We start from the raw sequence: 27841 nt of genomic DNA on the forward strand, positions 1-27841 counted from the left end.
TAATGTCCATTGTAAAAATAACAATAGCCCACAAAAGTCTAAATTAGTTTATATTGTCTCTAATAACCAGATCTCAATAAATACAGTTTGAGGATTGTTGCCTCAAGAAGCGTTTTACTCAACTTCTCAATGCAGTTTGGCCAAAAGATGTCAATTCATTTTAAGAGTTTTTATCATTTTAATACTAACTCTGATTAAAAAGTACATTTGTGACTAGATTTGAATTTGATTCTAAAGAAAGCTGGTCTTTGTGTGACATATTCTCATTGCAGTCATGGGGAAAAAAAATCTGGGGTTGTGCTTAATAACAGTAAGTCGACACATCAGGACGACAATCAATATAGACAACAATATAGACATAGACAGTAAGCATAGACCTAGACACATACACACATAGACAATGAGCAATGATTCGCCGAACTCCGTTTTTTGCTGTGTAACACATTTCTGATTTTACTTCGTAGTAACAAGTAACAAAGATGCTTTGGGGAGATGTATCGGAGTAAAAGTAAATATTTTATTTAGGAAATGTAGTGGCGTGAAAAGGAAAGTTTCCAGAAATATAAATAACCAAGTAACGTACAGATACGTGAAAATTCTACTCAAGTACTGTAAGAAAGTATTTGTACTTTCGTTACATAACAACTTAGTTACTGGATTTTATCCTATCTGTTCTCTGCCTTTGTGAGGCAGTTATCAACTCTTGGTGGGTTACCTCCAAAATATTGATTAATGCAGGTGTAACTGATCAAAATTGGGGAAATATGTATAAGAAAAACATAATTTCTAGGCACTCAACCATACACCAAAAAATACAATAAAAGACCAGCAGGAAAGATTTAAGAACTTTGTTTTCAAATCACAATTTAATATTTTTTCATCTCACAGAAACATTTACAAATGCTATTTGGTCCACATAATGTTTTTATATCTTTGGGCTTATTAGGTATGTATAAAATGTTTCTAACAAATATGTTCAGTCATATTTTTAAATACACAGACTGTATTATCTTATACAGCTAAATTTGTTCTATATTCTCTACACATTCCTGGTTTCGAGCACTGAGGTCACATTGGCTTTTAGTGGTTTCCTTTGGGACTCGTTACTTCAATACTTTAATGGTCTTTGGCAGCTTTACAACTTGTTTCCATTGTTAAAATCCTTTTTGGCACAGCCGTTCAAAATACTTGAATGTTAAGTTGTTGGCACTGACAGTGTCAAACATATTACAGTGTTTGGTCCTAAAAGCTATAAAATACTCATCTGGGAACAGTATTTTGAAATGCTTTAAAAACATTTGACACCATTAAAATCCCAGCCAGTACACTGGAGGACAGTAAAGAGTTTGAGGTGTTGGAGCGTCCAGGTAGATCACAGACAGGTGCTGTACAGCGTCACTTTGTAGCTGATTTCCTCTAGGAGCTTACGGGCAGTTCGCTCCAACTCGGCCAGCTCTGCAGCTTTTGCCTCCAGGATGAACTGGTTGGCCTCGTAGGAACTCTCCAACTCTGAAAACACAGGAAGTGACATCGCTGTGTGTTTAAACTTTTGTCATATTTAGATTGTCACAAAAATGGGATGAAAAAAATTCATTTGTGTAGTATGTCATAAAACGTCCATAAAAAAATCATAGTATAGTATGTCGTCAAAATGTGATAAAAAAAAGTCTTGGCATAATATGTCATCACAATGTAAAAAAAGAAAGTCATAGTATGTCATAAAAATGTTTAAAAAAAAGTCATAGTATAGTATGTCATCAAAATAAATTTGTGCGGCCCCTGAACGTGACATAAAATGCATGCATTATGTTTTATAATTGTCCTAAATGAAATATAGTGAAAACGGTAAAATCATGTAAAATGAAAATCCATCAAACATTTGGCGGCTACCTCCGAGTTCGTGCAGCTTGATGTTGCTCTGGGCGAGCAGCTCTTTGGCCTCCTGCTGCAGTATGTCTGCTCTTCTCCTAGCCTGCAGCACCGATTCCCCTTTATCCTCCACCAGGTCCTCCACCTCAACCATTTTATCTTTCACCTCCGTGTCAAACTCCTTCACACATGCACAGAAACAAATAATCACATTACTTGGATGACAGCAGCAGATGAAAATGCACCTTTTTTTTCACATTGTTAGACTGATGGAAAGTAGTCATTACCCACATTCCAAATGTAAGCTATTTCAGAAGGTAAGCATGAGTTGACAGTGCGTGCGTCTGTGTGTGTGTGTGTGTGTGTGTGTGTGTGTGTGTGTGTGTGTGTGTGTGTGTGTGTGTGTGTGTGAGAGACCTGCTGGGCCTCCTCGGCGTTCAGTCTGGCCTGGTCGGTAGTCCAGTCGGCCGTCTTCGCCAGGCGGTCCACCTCCAGGTTGTTCTGTCTCAGCAGGCCGACCTCCCTTTCCAGCTGAACCAGACGCCCCGTGGTGTTACCGAGCTTCAGCTCTGACATCGCCGTCTCCGACTCCACCTGACACACACACACACACACACACACACACACACACATTAAAGTATAAGACATTGCTTCTGTATCATTGTAATATGTGCACAACTGTGGCCAGATGTAGATCTATGTTACATAAAATGTAAAATTACTCTTTTATCTCCGGGATATTTTGCGTTCACTTTTGCAAATTGGGAAGATCTTTATATACAGTCTATGTGAGCTTCTGATTAAATGTGAGTTCACAGGACAGGGAGCTTGATTTCTTCGTTAGAAAAATCGTGCTGGACATAAAAATAAATTTTACAGACAGACAAATGAAAAAAAAAAGTGGTTGAAAGAATAATGAACACTCAGTCCTTATAGTTGAATCAGTCATCACTGACATCCATCACATTAGGGAATAAAACAGGTCTAATATTTATTAAAACACCAACATTTACAAGCTCTTAGTGGTTTTATTTCCACGACAACAGTAACCTTGCAGGTCAGAGGTAAAACTCACAGAGATCAGCAGGTCCAGAGTGCCCTTTGTGTTGTTCTGGGCCAGTTGGATGGCGTCCATGGCGATACTCTGAGCACGCTCAGTCTCAACCAGGGCTGCTCTCACTACATCTGCTGTCTCCTTCATGTTAGACGCCTCTTCACTGATGAACAGATAGTGTATATTATATATATGTTAACAGTGAATACACTGGGCATGTTTTATTTATAGTAACATAACTTTATTTATATATCATGTAGAGACTATTTACAAAAAAAAAAAAAAGCTTTTAAGAAAGAAATGGGATAAGATCACTTTACATGTAAATAGACTGTATTATAGTTGTATTTCTTACATTCTCCTGCTGTATTCATGCGTTTAAAAAAAGGTAAAACAATATTCTTTTTTCAACTGTTCTATAATAATATTTTGAGTGATTATCACAAAATACTTGGACTATACTCTTTTTAGTTTTTTTGGATTTTGGCAGCTTTATGAAAATTAGACTTACAGCTGAGTTTGTGCTGAAATAAACGAAACCATGCATGTGGGGTAAAGACAGTTTAAAAGAGTGCTAAACAAATGCACAGAAAAGTCAGCAAAAATGAACTAAAATGAACCCAGACTCATACGCTGTTAAATGTGGAACTCCATGCTATATTAACAGGAGTGTTCTGTGGATTATTGTGAGCAGCTGGGACATTTGTTATGTTGAATATTAACTATGTATTTTAGTTTTGAAAACATCCAAGACGATCCAAATGTAGGCGTGCATGTTACCTGGCAGCCTTGGCCTGTTTCAGCAGCGTCTCTGCAGCCTGGATGTCGTCAGCGCTCTGACTGAGGATGGTCTCCACGCTGGTCAGAGTGCCCACCTTCTCCCTGATCTCCGTCGTCAGCTCCTTCAGCTTTTCTGTCGAGGTCGGCATCTCCAGAGCCAACACCTCGTTGGCCACCGCCTCGATCACTGAAACATCTGCCTTCTCATCTGGATAATCAGATCATCAGAAACAAAACAGTGGATGCTTTTTTTCCCTCTGAGTTTGTTTCTTTGAGTTTGCCGAGTTCTCTAACTAACAATCAATACTTCAGCGTCAATCAGAGCTTAAGTCCTTTTATTTTAGACCCTTTTATATTGAAAAAAAAAAATAGACATTCATTTTTCTGTACACAATATTTTACAATTTGCATAATTTTTTTTACCCAATTTTGCAACATTTCAAACTTCACACTTCCAAAAATCACTTATCTTGACAGAATAGACTCGGTCCAATAGATTCAAGCACATACATGTATATCTTTAGTCCAGTCTTTCCACTATTTGACATACAGTGTACTGTATCATAGCCTTAAAGCTATAGTGCGTAGTTTCTGCTGCCCCCATCAGGAATTCTAATTAATGACAACAACTGTTGGCGCGTCCACATGATACAAGCCTTCCATGACCACGCACAGCACCCCCCACCCCCTGATAGTCTTAATTAGCTTTGTAGCAACTCATTTGGCAATGGCTTGAATGTAACGGACGTTCATTAATATCAAAAAGTTACGCACTAAAGCATAAAGATAAAGGTATTTGCAGTCCAGTCATAGTTAAAGGTTTGCCTCCAGCCAAAAATCATGCCTGTATGACATTTTCTGAGCCATAACTCTTACTTTTTTCAAGCTGCCATAAAACGGGAAATAAAGTTACTTTGCGGTGTACTCACTGGTGAGCAGGTCTCGTATCTCTTTGATGAGGTTGCGGAGCTGCTCGTTGCTCTGCTCCACTCTCTCTTTGCTCCGGTTGGATTTGATCAGCACCTCCAAAGCGTTCACCTTGGCTTCGTTTGCGCGGTTGTTGGCTTCCCACACCTGACCACAAACAAAAATCAGTGACCTGCTCACAGCCATCTTAAGTTATTCTACATGAGTTTAGTTTTAACTACGTTCCCTCACCATCCTGGAGAGCTTGTCCACCTCCTGCATCGCTGTGAGGATATCCTGGTCCAGGTCTTTGGCTGATTTGAGAGCAATTTGGGAGGTCGTGACGAGGCCTCCGCATCCTTCTCCGCCACACTGAGGCGCTCCGTCCTCACCGACACAACCCAAACCACCGCAGGGGGAGCCAGGGCAGCCGTCCCCTTCAGCTGCACCACCACATGTCTGCAGAGAGAGGTAAAAACATACAACATTATTACAACAACAAAGAGCCCCTATTATGCTTTTTTGGATTTTGCCATCGTTTAGTGTATTATATAGTTTATGTATGTAATAGACATGTAAAAACACATTATACTCCAAATGGAGTTTTCTCACCCACAGACAGCACTTTTTCTCAACTGCCTAAAAAATAGCTCTCCCACATTCCTGTTTTACATTACATTGTCATTTAGCTGACGCTTTTATCCAACGCGACTTACAATTACTATATATCAGAGGTTGGAGCAACTAGGGGTTAAGTGTCTTGCTCAGGGACACATTGGTTGATGTATCGTAGTGGGAATCAAACCCAGATCTCCCACACCAAAGGCATGTGTTATATCCACCCACATCACCACCCACTAGTGGTTTGAAATTGAAATTCCTCAAGTAATGAGTCATTTATTGAGAATGGCAGCCCAATTTTTCAAATGTCCTGCCCATTGGCACTGCCTGAGCAAGCATAGCCCGCCCAGCAGTTTGTTTCAGTATGGCCAGCTGACCAATCAGAGCAGACTGGGCTTTTTCAGGAAGAGCTCAGACAGAGTGTTTCAGGTGGAGGCACTGCAGCGATATGAGAAACTTATTCTCACCCTGGAGCTGTATTTTGAACATCAAAGCATGTAAACCTATTCTAGGAGACCTCAAGAGTACAAATATGATGCTAAAAAGGAGTATAATACGGGCTCTTTCAGATGAAACTTTACTCTTGCCTTTTTGTAATAGAAACAATACAGAAAGTCTTTCTCACCTTCTTGCTAAGTGGTGACAGGTCAAATTTATCCAGCTCAGTGGACAGTTTGTCCAGCTTCTGCGAGTTTCTTTGGTGCTTGCGGTCAAACTCCTTCTGAGCGCTGCTCAGTTTGTCCTCCGTGGCTTTCCGTACTGTGGCCGACCCCTCCACTGTGTTTCCGGGATTACTGGTGGAGGTGTTGGCGCGGAGCTCTGCCGTCTTAGACTGCATGTGTGCAGCTGCAATGGTGTCCATGGCGCCTGAAAACACACACACACACACACACACACACACACACACACACACACACACACACACACACGTGTGTACGCTAAGGTTAGGTTACATGACAAGAATATAGTGGCATATAGTTTTTTATTAAATTAATGGTGGTTTTTAGGGGTTACATTTATCTATTTATTACTCTGTGTCACCTCCAACTGTGTAATATGTCATCTCTATTCATTCGCACCTTACTCATCTGTATATCCGTGTTTATATACTGTCTGTTTATATAAGGTTGTTTATTGTGTAAATACGGTTGTTTTATTACTATTAATATTATTATAATCGATTTCTATTCCCTATACTTCATGTATATTTTTTCTCTTATGTGTACTTAATGTGTATTTGCGTTATTCTGATGTGTGTGTACATCTTTCTTTTGAGCTGCTGTAGCACAGGAATTTCCCCAGTGTGGGATTAATAAAGTCTATCTTATCTTATCTGTTTTCAGCACAGGTTCAACATGACTCAGCTCTTTTGATGAAAAACGCTACCTGGTGGTTATAAAAGCCACTTCAGGGGCAAGTCAGGAATCCTGTGATGACTTTGCTGCCTAGATATGATTCTGATTAAGTTAAACCAAAACTTGTCTTAATACTAATTAAGGCAATTTTTTGGAAACAGATCACTTTTTTTTCAGGTAAGTGCAATTATTACGAGAAAATAGCAGAAATGTCCATATCTTGCAGTGTGAAGAAATCATTTAAAACAAATTTCTGGAATTGTACCAAAACGAATCAGCTGTCCTTGGGTCCATGCCTTAACTTTCTACCACATTTAATTGAAATCATTCAGCATTTTCTTCAGATAACAAGCTAACTACCACAGCTGGCTAGCAACCCAGCTTTTGTAAACAAAACACACTGCAGTTTTAAGAGACAGCTCCAGGGTGAGAATAAGTATAACAGATACCTCTACCTCTTCAAACTGTCATAATCAGTGTAATGCTTTGTATTTCTGTTTGGTCTGTTTTATCGTTGTTCATTTGTTTTTATCTTTTATTATTTGTACATGTAAAGTGTCCGTGAGTGTTGTGAAAGACGCCCATAAAATGTATTATTATTATTATTATTATTATTATTAGGATGAATGTGACGCAATATACTGATGACACGCTTCTTAGTTTAAGGTTTTTAAAAACACACAGTTTCTCTCATTCGGTTTGGTTTCTCACCCTGGATGTTGGCGTTCTTTGCTTTGTGAACCTGCTGTCTCAGGTCCTGGACACTCAGCTCCAGCTGGTTGGCCTCGGCAGTCAGTGCGTCCAAGTCTGCATCGGTGGCGTTGGCATCACTGTGGAGAACGTTCAAGGTCTCCTCTGTCGTGTTCAGCTTTCCGTGGAGGTAGGACATCACACCGCTGAAGAAACAACAAGACTGTGATGAACTCAAACAAAAACGTGTCTGCTACATCTTTCTGTAGATCTCTATTTGTTCATGTACGTACGTAATCTGATGCATCAGGTCCTGAATCTTCTCCAGCTTCACTGCAGCAGGGTTGTTCTCTACTATTTCTCTGACAGCTTTGGCGTTTCTCTCCAGGCTGCCGACAAGGTCTTTATATGGCGCTGTCACACCGCTGGTCTGCAGCTGTGTTACTTGGGCCTCCAGACGTTGGGTTTGATTGGTCAGCTCACCCACCACGGTGTCCCAGACAGCAAAGCACTGGTGGCAGGGTTCACAGGTGGGGAACTCACCCATGTAGCCTCTGGCGCACTCGTCACAGCGTCGGCCGGACACGCCCTTCGCACAGGTACACTGACCTGTCGCACGATGGCACTGATTGCTGGAGATTCCCCGAGAGTCGCAGTCACAAGCTGGAAACACACAGGGAGGAAAGTCAGGTGGAAAACTAATTCCAGGAATCCAAATAAATCCTAGAATAGGCATACGCCATGAAGAAGAATTAATGTAAGTTCAAGTACCCCTTCCTGCCCCAGATAACTTTGAGGAGACTAAAAATACCAAATACTGAAATTTGAATACTTTTACATGTTTAATTCATTAAACTGTTGTATTGTATTGCATTAGTAAGTTTCTCTACATAGTGGTGAAAAGTTTTCACAAGTGAGAGTTTTCTCTACTCTGTCAGTAATACATTCTGGTGAGAAGACTTGTTAAATTCATTTATGTATTTTTAATTTTTTCTTCTCAGGATACTGCGTCTAAAACAATATTGCGATCTTCCTTTAAAAAAAAAAAACCCACATTGCATAACTTCAAATTATAAAATGTCAAGTGTTCTGTGTTCTCAACGGTCAGCTTCAACTATGCCTAATTAATACAAAACTCAACAAAGAAATAAAGTGAAATAAAGTAGAAATTATGAAACAATACATGTGCATACTTAAGGAAATAAATGTAAAAAATGTATTTCTTTGTTGGCTTTCCATTTCATTTGGCATGGAAGGTCAACAAAATATCTGGACATTAAGATACATATACAGTATAATAACTAGTTTTTGGTCTAAAGCTTACGTGAGGCCTAAAGAAAGAAAACGTTTTTTAAGTCTCTCCAGGGAAATGAGCCATTTGAAAACAAATTATGTTCAACCTCCAGTTAATAAAGTCAGACATGAACGTGACCTTGAAGGTCACCCCCCTCCCATGCCCCCAGCAAGGCCAGATGTGCCTGCCAAAGAAGAATTGAAAGAATAAGAGGAGGAGTTTTGATGTAAGCCAGAAAGAAGGAATGCAGCGTTTGAGAGGTTTCAACCATCAGTGTTGCTGCATTTATTTGCATGATTTATGGAGCAGATGGTGAGTGTAGGGTTTGACGTTTTGTTTTTATCAGGGAATAGTACGCCTGTTTTTAAAAACACATTAGGGTCAGAACAGACACGGTGATTAAGGGCCATTAACGTGCCATACACGAGCCACATACTTATAACAGTCGCCCTGTTTGGTTACAGCACGCAGACAAAGATGACGACAAGACAAACATTTAAACCTCAGACATTGAAATCCAGACTTTAGAACAACCTCTCAGCTGTGGCAGCATCTTTAAGAGGCTTTATTGTCAACACTCTCTCGCGTAACGACACATTACTCCCACACATTTCTCAGTACGGTGGCCACAGTGCTCAGATTTCCATAAGTGTATCATCTGTGGAGATGGGCAGCGAGGTCCAGCTGGTTTAACAGCTCCAAGAGACCTTTGGGGAATACAGCCGTAATAATTCCTGGGTCCTCTGGGCGTAGGTGCATGACAAAAATGGGATGCTTGGGAATTCTGGAAAACATCTGGTTCTCATGAGCAGGGAGCGAGAGGTCATTCCTAGATCTCCTCCCTCCCTCTCTCTCTCTTTCTTTGAGGGTGAGCCAGCTACTGTGAGGCGCACATTTCTGCAGATGGGCTCTCCAGCAGTTTGTTCAGCAGACAATAAAATGCTAATTCACTGCTGCTGACATGTAACCAACTCATTCACTTAACTCACCAAAGTAATTTCACAGCCACCGCTGGTATGCTTCCTCATACATAATGAACTGCACACAGAAGGACGAAAACACACAAAAAAGAGCAAAACATGGAAAAACAATATAAAGCTCAAGTCTTCCAACATGGTGACTCAGGGAACCATATCCAAAAGAACTTTAACTTGCAGGGAGAAAAAAAGATCTAAAGTTATATAAACTCGAGAATACAGTGCAGGCACGCAGAATTTGGACAGTGATGTTTTGGCTCTGTACTCCAGCACATTGGATTTGAAATGAAAAAGTGACCATGAGATTTAAAGTAAGGCTGTATAAGAGTGTTCACATCCTTATTGGATGAACAGTGTGGGACCTTTTTGATCCATAGTTCCCCAGTGTGTGGACAGTGATCTCGAACATACGAACAAGGCAACTGAGGAGTTCTTTTATGGCCTAAACGTGGCATGTTCTCGGCTGGCCAAGTCTTTTACCTGACCTCATTTAAACTGTTAATATGTTTCACATACTGAGGGCCACGGTGAAAGCTCCTGAAAAAAGCAGGAGGTGACTGTGGCTGTAGTCCAGGCCTGGCAGAGCATTACTAAAGAAAACAGAGAATTTGTAACCGAATATTTGAACCTCCATTAACTGACTTGGCCACCAGAGGGGAGCAAAAACACGCTGTAAACACAACATTCACAGAAATATTCAGATGAAAAAAATAGAGCAATAGAAGCATGAACAGATATATCCACTCTGGTCTGCTGGGAATGTTTTTATGTTTGCTCATATATTGGTGATGGGTGACTTACCATGACATTTGACCTCTGGATCCCCCCAGAAGAGCTCTCTGCACTCCCGACACGTCTTGCCACCAAAACCGGGTTTACATAAGCACTGTCCTGTGACCTACAGGGACACAGAGAACATCAGGTCAACACAATATAAGACAGTAAGTGTACAGTGGATTTTGTGTCTAAAATAGTTACTTTTGGATTAATGCAGCATGTTTTATGTCTTTTATTTCACATGCAGACACAATGGGCCTGTGTAGTTTGATACAACTCACTCCTCTTAGAGAAATGTGTATTCAGTTATTCCACAGTGTATTCTGAGACTTCCTTCCTCTGATGGAGAGCAGCCAGTAAACACAGAAACCCAAATGTTTGTGTGTGCGAGTGTGTGTGCACACACTATCATGTTCTTTATGTGCATGTTTCTGTGCATAGACATGCAGATCTGTGCATTTGGGAATTGCTTCTCTCTGTTAGTTCTGCAGCTCTGCTTTGCCCAAACAGCTGGAGTCCATATATCAAAAAATATAACACAAACACAGGCCTCTGTGATTAGATGGGTTGGTCACAGTGACTTACAACCGCCCTGCAACTTTGCTCTCAATGAGAAATATTTGGAAAACGTCCGAGCCAGTCCCCACATTGTGTAAGGAAACCTCTGCCAACAACAGTTCATTGAGTACGTAAAGTAAGTTTTTGTGGTGCAGCGCTGGGATTCAGTTCAGCTATACATCTTAACATGGGAGAGAAAATTAAAGCAGCTGTTGCAATGCTAATGCAGGAAACGATGCAGACAGATGTTGGATGTTAGGTGGGATGTTGAGTGGTTATGGCTCTTGGTTTTCATCACAGTGTCCGACTCACCTCATCGCAGGAGGATCCAGAAGAGTGGACAGGGTGGCAGTCACAGCGCTGGCAGCCCGTCCTGCTGGCGATGTTCCAAGTATCAACAGCACAGCGGTCGCAGTTCTGACCAACCACGTTAGGCTGGCAGGGACACTGGCCGCTGTGCTGATTACACTGACACTCATCAGGGGAGGAACAGGCCTGAGGTGATGTGCCCGCCAAGTAACACATACACTCTGCACAGAGGAGGACAGATGTTGATCAGGGTTCAACAAGCTTTGGCTTTTGGACGTTTGTACCCACATCTTTGGGTAAAAATTGCTGATAGTAGTTTGCGTGAGTATTCATTATATTTAAAGGAACACTGCGGGAACCCACTGTAAAACAAGATTGATGTTAGGGCCCAACTGATACTGGATTTTTGGGACTGTTGAAGAGACAGTGTTGTACTTGTATTCAGAGGTGGAAAATAACGTACTTGATTACGTTTTGAGTGAAGTATCGTTTTTCGCTACATTACAAATCCCATCCGTTACTGAGTAAAAAAAAAAAACTTTGACTAACGAAAACCGAAAGGAAGAAAAAAAAATTGCGCCCGGAACCACTACAGTGACGAATGATCAGCATCTAGGCTGCCTACCAGGCGCTAGGTCTTTCTGTAGGAGATTGAGAACGAGATGGAGCTGGATCAGGCGAGCGACGACGAATCAGAGACTGTTACAGTAGAAATGCTACATGCCACATTTGAAAGACTGTTTTTCATTTCAATTCAAGAGGGCCAATAGTGTCATCATGCAATGCCAGATGTGCCTGCCAAAGGTGACTGAACTGGCAGCATTCAATAACTCCTAATAATAACTCTAATCTGCGGAAGCATATTTTGGTAAGTATTTAGATACAGTTAGATTATAGTTTATACATTTGTATAGACTTTTCTTTAATTAAAAACAAAATAGTTTTGGATTTATGACCCCATGTCCTATTTTCACTACATGGGAGCGATCCCCCCCCCGTTTTACAGTTTTTTTTTTTTATGTAACTAAGTAACTTTTACTTTCACTAAGTAACTTAAATTAACTTATTACTTTTAATTTTACTTATTAAAGTAATTTTTCATGTATTTATACAAGATATAAACATGAAATTAGACTGAATTCTGTACTCACTCCTGCAGCTCTGAGTGCCAGCGTTGCCGTAGTAACCCTGTTTGCAGTGCTGACACCCGTAGCCCTCAGTGTGGTACAGGCATTTGAGACAGGCGCCCGTCCGAGCGTCACAGGACCCTGGGTCGTGCATGTCGATGTTGCTGTTACACTGGCAGGGCATGCAGCGCCCACCGGGCACCAGAGGGTTCCCGAAGTAACCGGGAGCACACTCATCACACCTGGCACCTGGATGAGGAAAGGAAACAGGAAGTCAATTCATGTTCAGCGGGCTAATGAGAGGGGAACTCAAGTGTTGTTTGGGTTTCTAACATGTGAAGACATGATGACATTGTGATGCTTTGAGCACTTAAAAAACTGCTTACATAAAAACAAATCTGTTATTAATAATTACTGTGTGTGTGTGTGTGTGTGTGTGTGTGTGTGTGTGTGTGTGTGTGTGTGTGTGTGTGTGTGTGTGTGTGTGTCTGTGTGTGTGTATACCTTTGTAGCCAGGGCTGCACGCACACACCAGCTGGTTACTATTAGCCACAAGGTAACAGCTGTCAGAAAACTGGCGTCCACTGCGCGGTCCATCGGGGCACATACAGGGGCGGCAGTGGCCACCTGAACCCAACTCTGGGTTGCCATGGTAACCGTCCAAACACCTGGAAGTAAAGAAAAGGGGTAAAGTAGAAATATTTCCAGTTCACTTGACTCTAATCACTTTAATTTAGCTTTCTGCCTAGCTTCTACCTCTCACAGTGGTGTCCAGTGGTAAAGTCTCTGCAGCCTTGACACTCTCCAGTCTGAGGGTGGCAGTACTCGCTGTGGCCGTTACACTGGCACGGTCTACACTGAGGGAAGCCCCAGAAGCCGGGCAGGCAGTGGGAACACTGGCGCCCTGTGGCCCCAGGGACACACTCACACTGGCCTGTCGCCTCGTGGCAGAAGGCGCTGATCGAACCCTGAGGGTCACAGTCGCAAGCTGAGGGAGACATTTTAATCATTACACTTCTTCTTGTTACTGGGTTAAGACATTACAGGGGAATAGGGTAAGACATCTTAACTAATAGATACACCATGTAACTTCCCCAGTTGATTACTTACATTAGGATAATGTTTTTGTAGTTCTGAAGTTTTTATGTTTGAATTTGCAAATGAGGCATTATCTTATTAAAGAGAAATCTGGACATTGCACAAAGCCAGGTTCAAAATTCTGAGAACAAACTGATTGTGAGGAAACAGCCTTTAAAGTGTATTTTTAATATGTATTGCAAAATTGCATACCTTTTTATTGGAAAACACTGTTTACAGACACAATATCTAATCAAATCCTCAGCATCCTATATCTTGTATGCTAAATGTATCCTATAACCTTAGGGAATCTACAGACTCAAATAGAAAAAGCAGTAAAATAAACACCTAAATGTGTATTTTGGTTGTTTTCTTTCCACTAGTCTGAAAGCAGACATGTCATGGAAGCTCAAAATCTCAACATTGATCAGTACATGAAGAAACTAAAACAATGTTTTTGCCTGCTGCGTCTGGCCTATAATAAGCATCAAACCATACAGTCATGCAAAACTTACACCTGCAGCCGCTGGGGCTGAAGAGAAACGTAGCCGGGGCACAGTGGTCGCAGTTCCTGCCGACCACGTTGGATCGACACCGGCACTGACCTCCACTGGGCTCACACACAGCGCTTAGTGAACCCTGGGGTTCACACTGGCATGCTGGGAGATAAGATGAGAGAAAGAAAGGTGGACATTTATGAGAATGTTATGAGGAATATTACTTGACAATCATTAATTGTAATGTAGCCTTAAATGATAGACAGATGAACATATTTCAATTTATATGTTTTCCAAAAAGAAAATAACAAAATGTCTGCCACTGTACAAACACATTACATAGACACACATAAACTACGTACCCATGGCTCCTTTGTGGAGCAGAGCAGAGACGCTGAAGATATAGTTGTTACAGATGTCGGTCAGGGGGCTTTTGATGACGCTCTGGCTGCTCTCCAGACACCGGTAGCGCTGAAACGTATCCCACGCTCCGTCACCATCGATCCCATGGAACATATCCAGCTCCCTGACCCGGGGTATCAGCACCAACTATGAAGAGAGGAGGAGTAGGGAGAGGAGGAGGAGGTCAAGGGGAATGGTTTTAAGAAACAGAGTAGCAGGCGTTATTTCAGATGTTTAGGGAGCCAAATTAAAAGTCCGGTTCAGTTTTTTCATTTAATTTTATATTCTGGGTCCATTTGGATGAATTTATCAACTATGGTGCAGAGTTTTGTTCCTGATTACAATGACAAAGAGTTTTGAATTTGCTTCAACTTTGATTCACGCCTCTGGTTGGCTTCTCTTCAGGAAGCACAACTGAGCCTTAAGGGTGTAGTATTTTAAAGCCATTTGCCATACCAAACTGACAGAAAAAACATTTAATAATGTGTGCTTAAGTATTAGCATGGAGCCACCAATCTACAAGGTGTACATGGATGATTTTAGTGTCTATAGTCTGATCTCTTAACAGGAAGGAAGATCAACAAGGACAAGGACTGTCCTTTAAGATAAGTTGGGGGTTAAGGAATGAAATTCAACGTACGGAGTCGACGAGTGTGTACGGGCTCTGGACGTCACTGACTGACGAGTAGAGAGGCAGAGTGAGATGGATCGTGTAGTTCAGTCCTTGCTCGAAACACACCGGCCTCACCAGCAACACGTGTCTGAAAAACAGCAGAGAGTCAGTGTGAGGAGTGAATGTCTTGCTAGAGAGACACAGTAGTGAAGTAAACTAATGTTTTTACCTGGATCCAGGTGGAAGAGAAATGGACTGCTCGTCTCCACTCTGGATGGAGTTGCCGCAGTGAGAGGAGTAGTTTGGAGGGTTGAAGAGGGGACGCTGCACTTGGATGTTCACCTGCTCCCACTGGTCTGGCAGCTGCAAACATATACAGACACATTTTTTCACTTAAAACTTCAATGAAATTACAAATTAAAACCACAAATATTCTGTGTTTGTAGCGTTGTTCTTGATCTTATTATTCCGAAGTGTAGATAGACATTAAACGTACAATATGGACAGAAACCACAGTATGTTTATGTGTGTGTGTGTGTGTGTGTGTGTGTGTGTGTGTGTGTGTGTGTGTGTGTGCTTACCTGCGGCTCATAGCGAATAAGGATGTCATAGTCCATGGACTCTGGGATGTTGTTAATGGTGAACTCTAAGTAAGCTCCTTCTGGCACATTAACAAAACCCATACCGGTCCATGTCGGACTGCGATCCAGAGGGTAAGGCCTCGGTACCACCGTCACACCCTGACAGACAGAAAGAGATCAACAAAGCTGTAGTTTACACACTGGGGTAAATAGATGGGGCGGTACAATAAACACACTCACAGGTCCATGCTCGGCGTCCTCTGCCTCGTAGGTGTAGTGATCCAGAGCGATGAAGTAGAAGCCGGACTCGACTTGATCGCAGCGTCGTCCAAACATGTGCTCCCTGCACACACACTGTCCTGTGTGAGGCTCACAGCTGTAGAAGGAGAGATTTGGTATTATATGTATCTCAGTACCTATATTTTTCTGTTATTGTGCATTTGTGTTGAAATGAAATGAAATCCAACTCCTGTATCTGTACTCTTAGTACATCCAACAATAAATATAAAACTGCATTGCATGCTATGAGCTCTAAAAAAAAAAAAAAAAAAAAGTCATTAATAAAAGAGATATCTAAACATACTTATTGTTTACAGCCCCACCCTGGTCACAGTCACATGATCTGCAGCCGTCCATGTCATTGGACAGACCCCAGTGCTGCGGCTACAGGGAAAAGAATGGAGAACAGACATTTGTTCATACACACTGCACAAACACATGTATAGAGGTAAAAGTATCCAAACTGAGCTGTGTTTGCGCACCAGACACTGATCGCAGTTATGTCCGTCGACGAGGCGTTTGCAGAAGCACCTCCCTGTGTTTGAATCACAGGGGTTTCTTCCAGGCAGAGTTCCCAGCGGGTTACAGGTACAAGCTGCCAAAACACACAACCAAACAATGAAGCAACAGATCTGTTTGACTGACTGTAGTTTATCCACACTGTGTATCTTTGTGTCAGTTTTAATTTGAAGTTCTCAAACAAAAAAATCCATTAATTCACCTAATAATAATAATGAAAATTTAGTTAACTGTTCACACAGAGAGCTAGAATAAATATGGCAGCAAAATGTGAATAACTACTTTGGTTTTTATGAGCAAAAGGATGAATTTTTTTTTTTTAATGTGAACTGAGATATTTAACAGACAATACAAACAAACTTGGGGCGTAATAAGGGCCTAAACAGAATTATAACTAACTGTGACTTACACAGGCAGCCGTGAGGCCCCTGTCCCAGTCCGTGGTGTCCCTGTCTGCAGTGGTCGCAGCGTTCGCCCTCCACATTGGCTTTGCAGCGACACTGGCCTGAGATCAGCCCGGCGGCCACATCAGTGTGCGAGTCACACAGTCCACCCTGCAAAGACCCGGAGGGGTCACAGTTACACGCTGTGGAGACATGAAAAATGACATTAGCGAGACTGCGTGGACACATGAATGCTTATTATTCCAACATCTTATGGTCATGTGAAAAGATTAACATATTTCACAATGGACAGACATAGTGAGGGAAATCTGCCCAGTAGATTATGATATTTAAGTGGAAAAAGTTAGCCTAATGGTGAAGCAACAGAAAAAGATGGCGCCTCAACAAAATTCTCTCGGGATCACAAATATACACAACAGATTTTGGTCAGTAAATGTTGAAAAATCTTGCTCTGTAGCCAATTGATGGACAATGAAGGGATTTCCTTTCATTTTATTAAAATATAAAGATTCAAAATGACATTAGCTTATTTTGTGGTAACATTACATCATCGGTAAGCTATTTGTCAGTGGACAAGATAGTGAAGCCTAAAGAGCTGCAAAAGCAGCGTGTAATTAAAAGTCTAGTAAAGAGGAAAAGAGAGGGGGAGGCTGTAGTTCACTTTACTGCACTATTTCCACTTGTACCCAGTACTCAGCAGGTAATTACAATCATGATGTAACAACAGCTACTTTCTGCTTTTCACTTCAAAGGATGCAGCTCCAGATGGTGCTGAAAGAAACGTGTCCTGGAGGAGGACACCAACATTTCAACAGACTGTCCATGTAATGAGCAGTGTGGACCATAAAGAGGAACACCGCAGTGGAGAACACTCAGAGAGGTAACGTAGAGGTGACTTACGCTCACAGACGTTGGGGTCCCTCAGGTCTCGGTTTGGGTGCTGGAAGTAGAAGGGTGCACACTGCTCGCACTGTCGGCCCACCGTGTTGTGTTGACAGTCGTCGCACACGCCTCCGCTAATGTTGCCGGTCGTCATGTACACAGCCAGGTCGAAGTGACACGATGTGGAGTGATGGTTACACTCACACTCTGAGAAAGAAAGTGAGATTTGCTGCTCGTCTTTCTTTAGGAATTGTGCATTTTATTTCATTTTCAAGCACAGTATAAGGCAAGGCAGGTTTTTTATATAGCACAGTACAACAACAAGGCAAAGTGCTTTATAAAAAAACATTTAAGACATTTAGGACATTTAAGTACAACTGAAAACTGTAATTAAAGAGCCAAGAGAATAGAAAATTAAAAAGAATCTAAAATAAGTAAAGTGTACAGTCTTCACTCTTGTATTTTGCATTGCTTGTGAGCATTTATTTGTTATCTTATTGTTTCAATTCTGTGTTATACAGTATAAGGCTACAGCTATCAAAAATGCCAGTCCAATAATCAAATATATTTAATTCAATATAAAAGAGGAAAGCAGCAAATCCTCGTATTTAAGAAGATGGGACAGGGAATGTTTGACATTTTTATCTTTAATCTATTATTAAATAGTTGCAGATCGACTAATCGACTAATCATTAATTGCAGCTCTAGCGTCATGTCTGTAAAGAGCTTTTTTTGTGAAGGACATGTAAGTGAAGGACATTAAAGGAACAGTTTATCATTTTGGAAAATACCTTTATTCGCTTTCTTCTTAAGAGAAGATTGATACCACTTCCAAAATGAAGCTAACCACCACCAGCAGCAGGTTAGCTTAGCTTAGCCTGAAGACTGGAAGCAGGGGAAAACAGCTAGCGTACTTTGGTTAACCACAAATTGTTGTTTTCAAACTTCATTTTTATACAGAATAAACAAATTAGATGTAATGTGTTGATTAGTGAGCGTTGGAGGTGGCCGTTGTCACCTTTGGACAGAGCCTTCCCCCTGTTTTCAAACTTAATGCTAAGCTAAGCTAACCAGCTGACACTAGCTCTATAATTAACGTACAGACATGTCAATCTTCTCTTAAAACTTTATAAGCGTATTATCGAAAATGTGAACAGGCACAGAGCAAAAGACAGAAAAACAGAAAGAGAAGTGAACTCTGTATTTATGTTGGTGTTCTTACTCTTGCAGGCGTGGGTGTTTTGTCCCTCTGCAGGTCTCCAAGGCATATCATGGTAAAAGTCTTGACAGCGCTCACAGTTTAATCCCTCTGTGTTGTGATTGCATGCGCAACGGCCATGGACCTGCACACACACAAAATAAATTTACACCATTTGTAGTACCAAAGTTATGTTGAATTCGGTTTCAAGCTTCATAACTGGATCTTTTATTCCCTTTCAAGGTTTTAGTATCAATTAGCAAGATACAAAACATTCAGGCAGTTTTGGACATGGAAGTTCATTCTAGACCTTGCTAACACACAATCTCTCCTCAACATCCAGCTTTTTTGAAGCGCCTTTTGCAGTTAAAGACCATTAGATGTGTTTGATGTACCATGCCCTCAGCATCAAACGTTGCTCCATCCATAGGGGCGCACTCCGAGGCGTGACCGTAGCAGAAGCAGTTGCCGCGGACGACCATGTCATAGAGGGAGTAGTAGTACTTCTCTATCACGTCGTCGCGGGAGTCGAGCAGGTTGTCGCCCAACGTGTGGAGCTTGGTGAACTTCACCCGGAGATTAGTGATCTTCAGCATGTCTGCACACACACACACACACACACACACACACACACACACACACACACACACACACACACACACAGGAAATTGAGTGTTAGGTATATTACAAGTTTTTAGAGCTTTATTTATACATTTTTCAAGTTTCTTGCCGAGTTTCAGACTTTAAATGGGCCGCCATTGTTCCTCACACACCCACAGCAATCACCACATACTTAACATGAGGCCTCTGCATGCGTGTGTGTGAGTGTGTCTCAGTCTGGTGGTGAGTGTACGAAGGCCCAGTTACTCCCACATGTGAAATTCCATGCAGCGCTCTTCCCGTCTGACCCCTGAAACTCTGCTCCAGGTAGCTGTTACCTGGACTACAGACGACTAAAAGATACTACAATTCATTTCAATACTGTTGTGTGTTCACTGGATCTTTCTCTTTGTCTTTCCTTTGGCCCCTCACCTTTTGTCTACCACTGTCTGTTTTATCTTGATTATTTAGTCACATTTTATCTTACAGGTCCATAATATCCATATATTTCCAGTACGTTTGCTAAAAATAACTACCAAATTTGGTCCTGATAAAAGGGATAATAGAGACAGTTTGCAATTAATCGATTTCAGCTAACTGCTCTCTTGAGCCGAGTTTCCACCCAAAGTTCCCGGGGACATGCACTACGGCAATTTAGGAGCAGCTTACTCTGTATCCTAAGGCTGTAGGGGTCCTCAATCTTAAAGACGGGGTCCAGCGCCCGAAATATCACCTATAAGACAAAAAAGACCAAAAAGAGAAAACCAGAGGAAAGTTTGTATTGAAAGTGACTTTAGAGAGACCATTTTTTTTATATATGTTTATCCTACAATCTAATCGAGACACTCTTTTCAGAAGAAAAACCTTCAAAAATGTAAATAAAAAGTAAAACTCACTTCTCCCTCTGTGGATGGTTCGATGTCTGAGTAATGGGAGTCGCAGACAACCTCGTCCACTTTGACCATCGGCCTGGAGGGCACGCCGGGGAAGGATGACTCGCAGTCGTAGGCAAAGTAACGATAAACCTGCCATGTTTTCCCAAAGTCCATGGACCGCTCGATCAACATGGCAGCCGGCCGAAACGTCTGTCAACAGAGATGGAGGGAAAAATCACTAAATATAAATCATCATATTGATTTTGTGTATCTTTTTGTACTCACACATGGTTGTGTCTGTGTGAATGATCAGGAAAACCAAACTGTAGTGGTAGTACATTTTCGACTATTATTGTGAAAGAAAAATGAATCTGCTCTCTCGCCCTCAGATGTCAATTTCTTTTCCTTTAATTTCCACTGGAAACCAAATATTGTTGAAGCTTTTTCATGTCATTAACATCCAGTTTTATCTCAACTAATTACTTGTGTCTTTGCATTCATCATTTTACATGCAAATTTTGGTGTAAATGATCAGGAAAAAACAAACTACATTAAACTATTTCTGATAAAATAGAAGTTTTGGGATCTTTTTATGTTGGATAAAGTACATTTCCTGCCATTTTTTATCTAGATGTACTGTAGAAAATTTCCATTATAATAATGTACCTATAATATTACAGTTCTTTGTTATTATTATTTTTATTATTATTAAGTCACTAAGTCATTAAGTTACAAGTATATGTCTTTGCTTTTTTGTCTTAAATGCTCTAAACTGCTGTCTGTCTGTCTATAATAAACATAACTTGAACATAAAGTAATGATATTCCTGAAAGGGTGGAGGCTGTTAGATGTGTTGATCTTTTCTGCCATCTAATCCCATAACAGGATGGGACAGGATACACATGGAAAGTGTGTCTTTGAGTGTGTGTTTTGACTATAATGTAGAGTTACAGAGACAAATCCAGCTGGCCACCATCATGGCCAACCATGACAGCAGCCTCAAACTCATTCTCTCCCTCCTTCTTCTTTTCCCACCGTTCTCCAGAGACCAGAATGATTTTCCACATTCCTCCACCACAGCTGTCTAATGCTGTGTTTATCTCCGTGGGTACGGGAGTGTATGATATATGTGTGTGTGTGTGTGTGTGTGTGTGTGTGTGTGTGTGTGTGTGTGTGTGTGTGTGAGAGAGAAACAGGGAGAACAGGCACCCTGAAGGTCATGATAAGGTGTGTGAAGTGAAACTCGGCCTCCAGGTCCAGCTGGATGGTCACATTCTCCACACCTGCAGGTGAAAGGAAACACACAGGAAATTAACTTAATTAAATCTCTTTCTCGACTGATTCCCATTCATAAAACGAGTCATAGGAACTGTCAACACACCCCAGACACACTTCAACATCATTTATTTAATTATTTACAGATTCTTTCTGCACATGTTTATGCAGCTGAGGCTTTCGAGCATTCCCATACGAGTCTAATCAATCTAAAGCTCCGATTCTGGATTGTTTTGCACCAGCTCCTCCTAAATTCTTTACTATGTTCATGTGTAAATGTGGTTTTAACTTTTACTACGTTGGTTTGCAACATTAAAATGTAAGGACATGTCTTAGTAATGTGTTAATTGGTTGCTAGTAAACATTTGTAGCACTGTCCAATCAACAGCAATCAACCGTGTAACTAAGAAGTCACTTTAGCATCTAGAGCTAGTAACATAACCTATACAATATATCAAACGTAACTGCTGACACTTTGTGAATGTAGGTATCACTCTGCTTTGTTTTGACCAAATACCTGCAAAACTAATGACATTCCCATCAGCCTCTGTGTGTTTAGTGCAAAGGTTAGCATACGAATGTGCAAAATTAAGATGCTGAACATGGTTAACATTATACCGTCAACATTTAGCTGAAAGCACCGTTGTGCCTAAGTACATCCTCACAGCATGGCTGTAGTCTTTATTTTTGTTTATATATAAATATCTGGAGGGATATATTTAATTAAGATAATTCATCTGACTGTCATTAATCTAATCATGTTTTTCTAGTGTAATATTTTATGTTTTTTTGTGTATAAGAAATAGTTAGTGTGGTGCAACTTGTTTTAATTTAGTGATGTGTAGTTATCCAAACAAAACACAAATTAACTAAGAATCACTCCGAGAGGCCAAATGCCTTATCTCCCAATGTTAATGAAATTGAAAAATAATTAGTGTAATGTAATAGGTTCTTCCTTGGCCCATGCTACACCCTTCCCTTAAGTTTCATGAAAATCGGGCCAGAAGTTTTTCCATACTCCTGCTGAATAACAGACAGATAAACAAACCAAACCGAAAACATGACCTCTGTGGGAGAGGTAAAACTTAGCTAAGTTTAAACTTAACAGCTGGTGCAAACGGCTCAGAAAGCCAAGATGGAGCTGGAGGATGACTGTGAGGGAATTAGGAAATCCCAAGCAAACCCATTGTGTGTCTGCAGCTTCCTGCTGTTTCAAAGACATCTGCACTGCTGGCTGCCGCTCCCTCCTTGACTCAGACCTCCGACAAATTCCCACCTCTCAGAGAGGGAACAGTGTACAGAATGAATGTGGGAGTAAAGAGGCAGGGTTTGTTTTAGTCTGTATGGGAACTTACTTACTGTAGTGTGATTTCTTTCAGGGCTCAAATTATAAGGATGTGATGATTACTTGTTTGCCCAGAGTAACTAGTGTGCTGTTGATCAGGCGGAGCAGCGTTTCGAGCATCATTAGCGTTCAATTGAGTGTTAAAACCAGCAAAACAAATGAGCTTAGTCGCTTTAAACACAGCCTGCCTCTTCGGTTTCAGCACCTGAACTCTGGAACAGTTTGTCTAAAACCATCAAATTGACTGAGTTTGATACTGTTGTTTCTGCTGAGTCAATTCATCTGTTTGATTCATTTGTTGGTTTACATCTGAATATTGCCTGCGTGCTTTATGTTACTTAATAATATTGAGGTTTGGACTGTTGGTCGGACAAGACAAGACATTTGAAGAGTCACTAATTGTGACGAGGGGCATTTCTCAATATTTTCTTACATATTATAAAACCAAACATTAAACAAATTGATCAAGAAAAAAATCAGCAGAATAATAAATAATGCAGCCTTTTACAAAATAGATAAAAATTAGCTCCACCTCAACCAACTACAAGAATAAAATGCTGCTAATCGTAGCTATATGCAGTCACAGAGGCCATTTTTCTGCAACGAGTACTTTTACTTTTGATACTTCAAGTACATTTTCCTGATTATACTTACATTAGGTAACATTTTAAATGCAGGGCTTGGAGTTTTTTTTTTTTTTTTTTTACAATGTGGTGATAGTACTTTTACTTAAGTAAAGTATCTGAATACTTCCTCCACCCCTGTTTCTCGTTCTGCCTGTGGAGCTCTCTGAAGCACCGGTCTCATTACACGTTTCCTGTTGCTCTCAACTTTAAACATCTGTCTGTGTTCAAGTGATGACACACATCTGTTTCTTGTCCGCACACCTGTTCTCCTCAGCACACCTGTAAGCCCCGCCCCCTGGCCCTGCTGTGATTGGCTGCAGTAAGAGGCTCTGTGATCTCCTGTCTAGTCATTACAGTTTCCCATGAGAACAGCCTCAGTCAGAGCTCACACGCCACATATACGCTGCTGTGCATTCATTTCAAACCAGGAGTGAACAGGAGTTCTGTCTCTTTCATTCAACAACAAACACACTTTTTTCCTCCCGTGTGTTTTCTGTCTCTCACCGTTCTCCGACTGCCACCAGGTCTTGAGGCGGTTGTGGGCGAAGGTGGTGACCAGGTTCTCGATGGTGTGGCTGTCTTGGTTGTTGTACTCGTTGAACGGCTTCCTGGAGTCGCACACAAAACATTTCTTCTCCTCCTGACACACAGAGAGTGGTAAACAGTTAAATATGCTGATAGTTTTGCATTTTATTCACCCAGGTTTAGAAATGTACAGTGAATACAACACAAAGGTGAATGATAGTATCTCTTTTACTCTGGTTAATCCATGAAAGATATAAACAGTTTTTATAGTGACTTATTTGATAGAAAGTAGTTCCAAAGAAAAACTTTAAAAGAAAAAGGACAAAAACATTTTTCAGGTTCATTTTGGGTTTCTAGAACATGTTTACATGCTTTAATATTCAAAAAACACATGATTTTTTTCCTCATACTGTCTGTCTGAAACGCCTGTCTCTTTACGCCCACCTCCCAAAAAAAAGTTTGCTTAGGCTGCTCTGATTGGCTCGCGAGAAAAATATGGCGCACCTTTGCAAAGGTAGTTCTCAAGCCGTGGATGGGGGTCGGTATATTCCAATGAGCCTGCATGTGATGGCAATAGTTGCAGTGATTTTCTGTTGATCCACTTATTGATTAATTAACTGATTGCTTTAGCTCTAAACTGTAAAGTTTGATGGTAGGGTTATTAATGGTGGTTAATGGTATTAATGGTTTGGTTCCACACACACACACACACACACACACACACACACACACACACACACACACACACACACTGTTAAATCCCACAATACTGCAACGTGTGAATAAACAAGACGTGTTTCTCAATTTCACCGAGCCCCTGCCAAATGTCTGTGTTGAAATGTGAGCGTAGTCTCTCTAAGTGGCCTCACTTAACACTGCTTGGTGGAAAAATGTCTTCTACTTGAGGCTCACTTCCTCCCTCCTCCTTTATCATGTAGCTCATTCTTGAGGACTGTGCTCATCCTCAGGAAGCTCAGAAAAGGCCCCACAGTGTGTCATTTCATAAGGACACCATTCATACAGCCAACTCGCCATAGGGAGTTTGATAAAAGGAGAATATCCCCCTACCTCGCCCTCGGTTCATATGCACACAGGGAAGGGATTGTGAGCCACACAGCGCTTTTATTGTGGAGAGGAATGTCTGAACTCCCACTCGACAAGACAAGACAGCAAGCAGATACTGTACATCTGCATTCTCCCGCACACGATGTAGAGCTGAAACTATTAGCCAATTAATTGATTAATTAAACAGTCTGAGTCATTTTTTAAGGAAAAAAATACCAAACATTGGCTTTTCAAATGTGAAAATGTCCTGCTTTTCTTCATCTTATTGGACAGTAAACTAAATATATTTTGGGGTTTGGGCTGTTGATTAAACAAACAAACAATTTCAAGACGTCGCCTTAGGTTCTGGGAATTTATGATGGGCATATTTCTCTATTTTTGTGATATTTTAAACACAATGACAAATAACAGAGTTGATCTCTGGTTGTATTCACTAAAGTTACAAAAACACAAAACAAGCTGGTGTACAGGGTTGAATCCTATTTTTTTCATCATAATCATACCAGTGTAGATTGATTGGGCTCTTAAATATGAGGGATTCATGGCTGACTTCAACCGGCCCTCTTTCTTTTGCAAGAAGTCACGGAGAATAAGCAATAAGTCAGGGTCATGACAATGCCATGTACTGTACAAGGCCGGCAGTGCTGATACATTTTAAATCAACTTCTGTAAAGAACAGACTGACTTTATTGCCAACAAAGTGGCAAATTACAGTAAGAGACAATAAATCATTACTAATTACCTAATTTGTTTAATCAAAGCCAATGTATAGCCTGATTTATTCATTTTAAAATAAAGTTGCAGTAATGATCATGTTAGTATAAAATGCAGTTATCAACAGGACGTCTGTACTTCTGGGTAATCATTATGCATCGTTATTACTCCAATCTGGCTGATATTGTTAACATATATATGACAATTAAAGGAGGATATACAGACGTACATCTAAACTTATGAAGGCAAACATCTATATCCTATTATACAGGACACCAGAAATATCTATATAAAGTTCAGCTTGTCACTATATATACTACAATATGTACAGGGCTGTGGTATAAAGTGCAAAAATGTTTTTCTATATGCAAATGTAGTTTTATGTGCATAAAATGAGAGTAAATGTTTCTCTATGCTTTGACTGACAGTGAATGCTATTGCATATTTTAGACGTTTTATGACTGATTGAAACGTATTGAAGTTTTTATGTCAGGTGGAATCACATGCAACTGTTTTCTACTTCTTGTTCTGATCACTTTAGAGTCTTTCTCTGTCTTAACATGACATGCATGTGTTTAATGGAGGATTTGTATCCAAATCTTTATCATTCTACAAATATAATAAATAATACATGCACTCATTTATTCTCTTTGTTTTGATTTATAACTTTCACGTTGCGGGTGATTTCTTGTTCGTCTTCTCTTCTCCTCCTTTCCCCCTTTTCCCCCCTGTAAAGCACTTTGTAACTGCTGTTTTGAAAAGTGTTATATGTATATGTATATGTGTATATATGTAACTCAAGTTTGCATTCTTGCTTGCACTCTACAGTCACAACAGAGATAAAAGCAAAAACCAAAGAACATTCCGAGCTGAAGAAACGTTCTCACTCTGTGTAGTTCTAAAGTAACTACTGTATCAAACAACTTTATAAGCTCAAGGACACTATAGAGCTCATTCTGCTCCTTGCAGATAAACCCATAAAGCAGGAATGATACATCATTATACCTCTCCAGCAGAGTCCAAGATTAGCATTTTTTTCACACCAGAAGTCATTCATGGTGTTAAATAAAACTCCAGACAAAAACGCATTAATTAAACTTCCCAAATGTGTATTTTGTTCTACATTCTGCAGAGAAAAAGCAACAGCTGGGTTACTTAACTGCTCACAAGCTCAGAGTTTATTTTCCCAGCAGCCCCCTTTTCTTACCTCCAGATGCCCGACGATGCAGAAGCGCTCCGGCCGCTTGAGGCCGCAGGTGGAGGAGACGCTGAGCCTGTGCGCGCGGCCGATCAGCAGGTCACCTGTGGCGGGGTAGCAGCTGCCTTTGGTGCAAACATCCCCGAACTCTGGCAGCAGCGCCCTGACGGGCCACCACAGGGCTGCACGCAGGAAAAAAGATGTCAGTGAAAGTCCTGAAGCCCTGATTAAAAATAAAACTGGGAATGCTGTCACAAATCAGCGCAGCTTGTCATGTTTTGCTTTCAATTATAAAACTCAGGAGCAGTTCATTTAAATTAAAATCACATGGATTATCTATGATACAACAATTAAGTAGGCATTACATTACATGTCATTTTAAATATATATATATAAAAGTGTCTTGCTCAGGGACACATTGGTTGATGTATCGCAGTGGGATTTGAACCCAGGTACCCACTGCACCATCACCACCCTAAGAAAAAACATTTCCTGCAGCAGTTTCACGTTTTCTCATCTTTAAATACACCATCATTTCTGGTGAAAACAAATGAATAATGGTTTACATATGGATCTCATTACATTTGTTGTTGCTGCAGGCGTGGGAACGAACTTTTTTGGCAGCTAGGCTACAGCAGAATTAATTCCACCCAGCGTCCTGACAGCACCTCAGAAAGGTTTGACATTTAAAAAAAACAAAAAACTTTAACAATGAAAACTTAACTCACCCAAAGCTGTTACAAAGTGGATTATGAGTGACATTTCCAAGTGAGGAACATTGACAGCACGTCTTGTCGATGATGTTGATGCGTCCTGCAGCTGAGAGAGACAATGTGAGTATGAAGAATG

General features: G+C 40.8%; 1 protein-coding gene across 1 annotated transcript; it reads right to left on the bottom strand.

Annotated features, from left to right (window-relative positions):
• Positions 1-847: 847 nt before the first annotated feature.
• Positions 848-27819, bottom strand: lamb1b (laminin, beta 1b). Its single transcript, XM_078242777.1, has 33 exons — positions 27721-27819; positions 27002-27174; positions 23995-24130; positions 21454-21527; positions 20266-20454; positions 20039-20102; positions 19165-19367; positions 18794-18914; positions 17590-17778; positions 16695-16871; positions 16249-16361; positions 16071-16150; positions 15728-15863; positions 15488-15646; positions 15136-15269; positions 14934-15054; positions 14254-14440; positions 13910-14053; positions 13074-13305; positions 12822-12985; positions 12342-12566; positions 11194-11411; positions 10348-10444; positions 7569-7938; positions 7297-7481; positions 5856-6097; positions 4862-5068; positions 4633-4777; positions 3704-3911; positions 2945-3086; positions 2287-2463; positions 1891-2050; positions 848-1509 (listed from the first exon to the last, which is right to left on the bottom strand). The coding sequence occupies exons 1-33, from the start codon at positions 27752-27754 to the stop codon at positions 1373-1375; spliced, it is 5343 nt and encodes a 1780-aa protein (XP_078098903.1). The 5' UTR covers positions 27755-27819; the 3' UTR covers positions 848-1372.
• Positions 27820-27841: the final 22 nt, after the last annotated feature.

Source organism: Sander vitreus, chromosome 23 (assembly GCF_031162955.1).
Source record: "Sander vitreus isolate 19-12246 chromosome 23, sanVit1, whole genome shotgun sequence".
In the NCBI taxonomy this organism is placed as follows: Eukaryota; Metazoa; Chordata; class Actinopteri; order Perciformes; family Percidae; genus Sander; species Sander vitreus.

What these genes read in the sequence shown, in the direction of transcription:
- lamb1b (XM_078242777.1), bottom strand. Translation starts at nt 27,754, where the DNA reads ATGTCACTCATAATCCACTTTGTAACAGCTTTGG. An exon ending in GGGGCCTCACGGCTGCCTGT is followed by an intron (nt 16,362 to 16,694) that starts GTAAGTCACAGT and finishes GTGTTTTGGCAG; the next exon opens with CTTGTACCTGTAACCCGCTG. An exon ending in CTCTGGACCTGCTGATCTCT is followed by an intron (nt 2,464 to 2,944) that starts GTGAGTTTTACC and finishes TGTGTGTGTCAG; the next exon opens with GTGGAGTCGGAGACGGCGAT.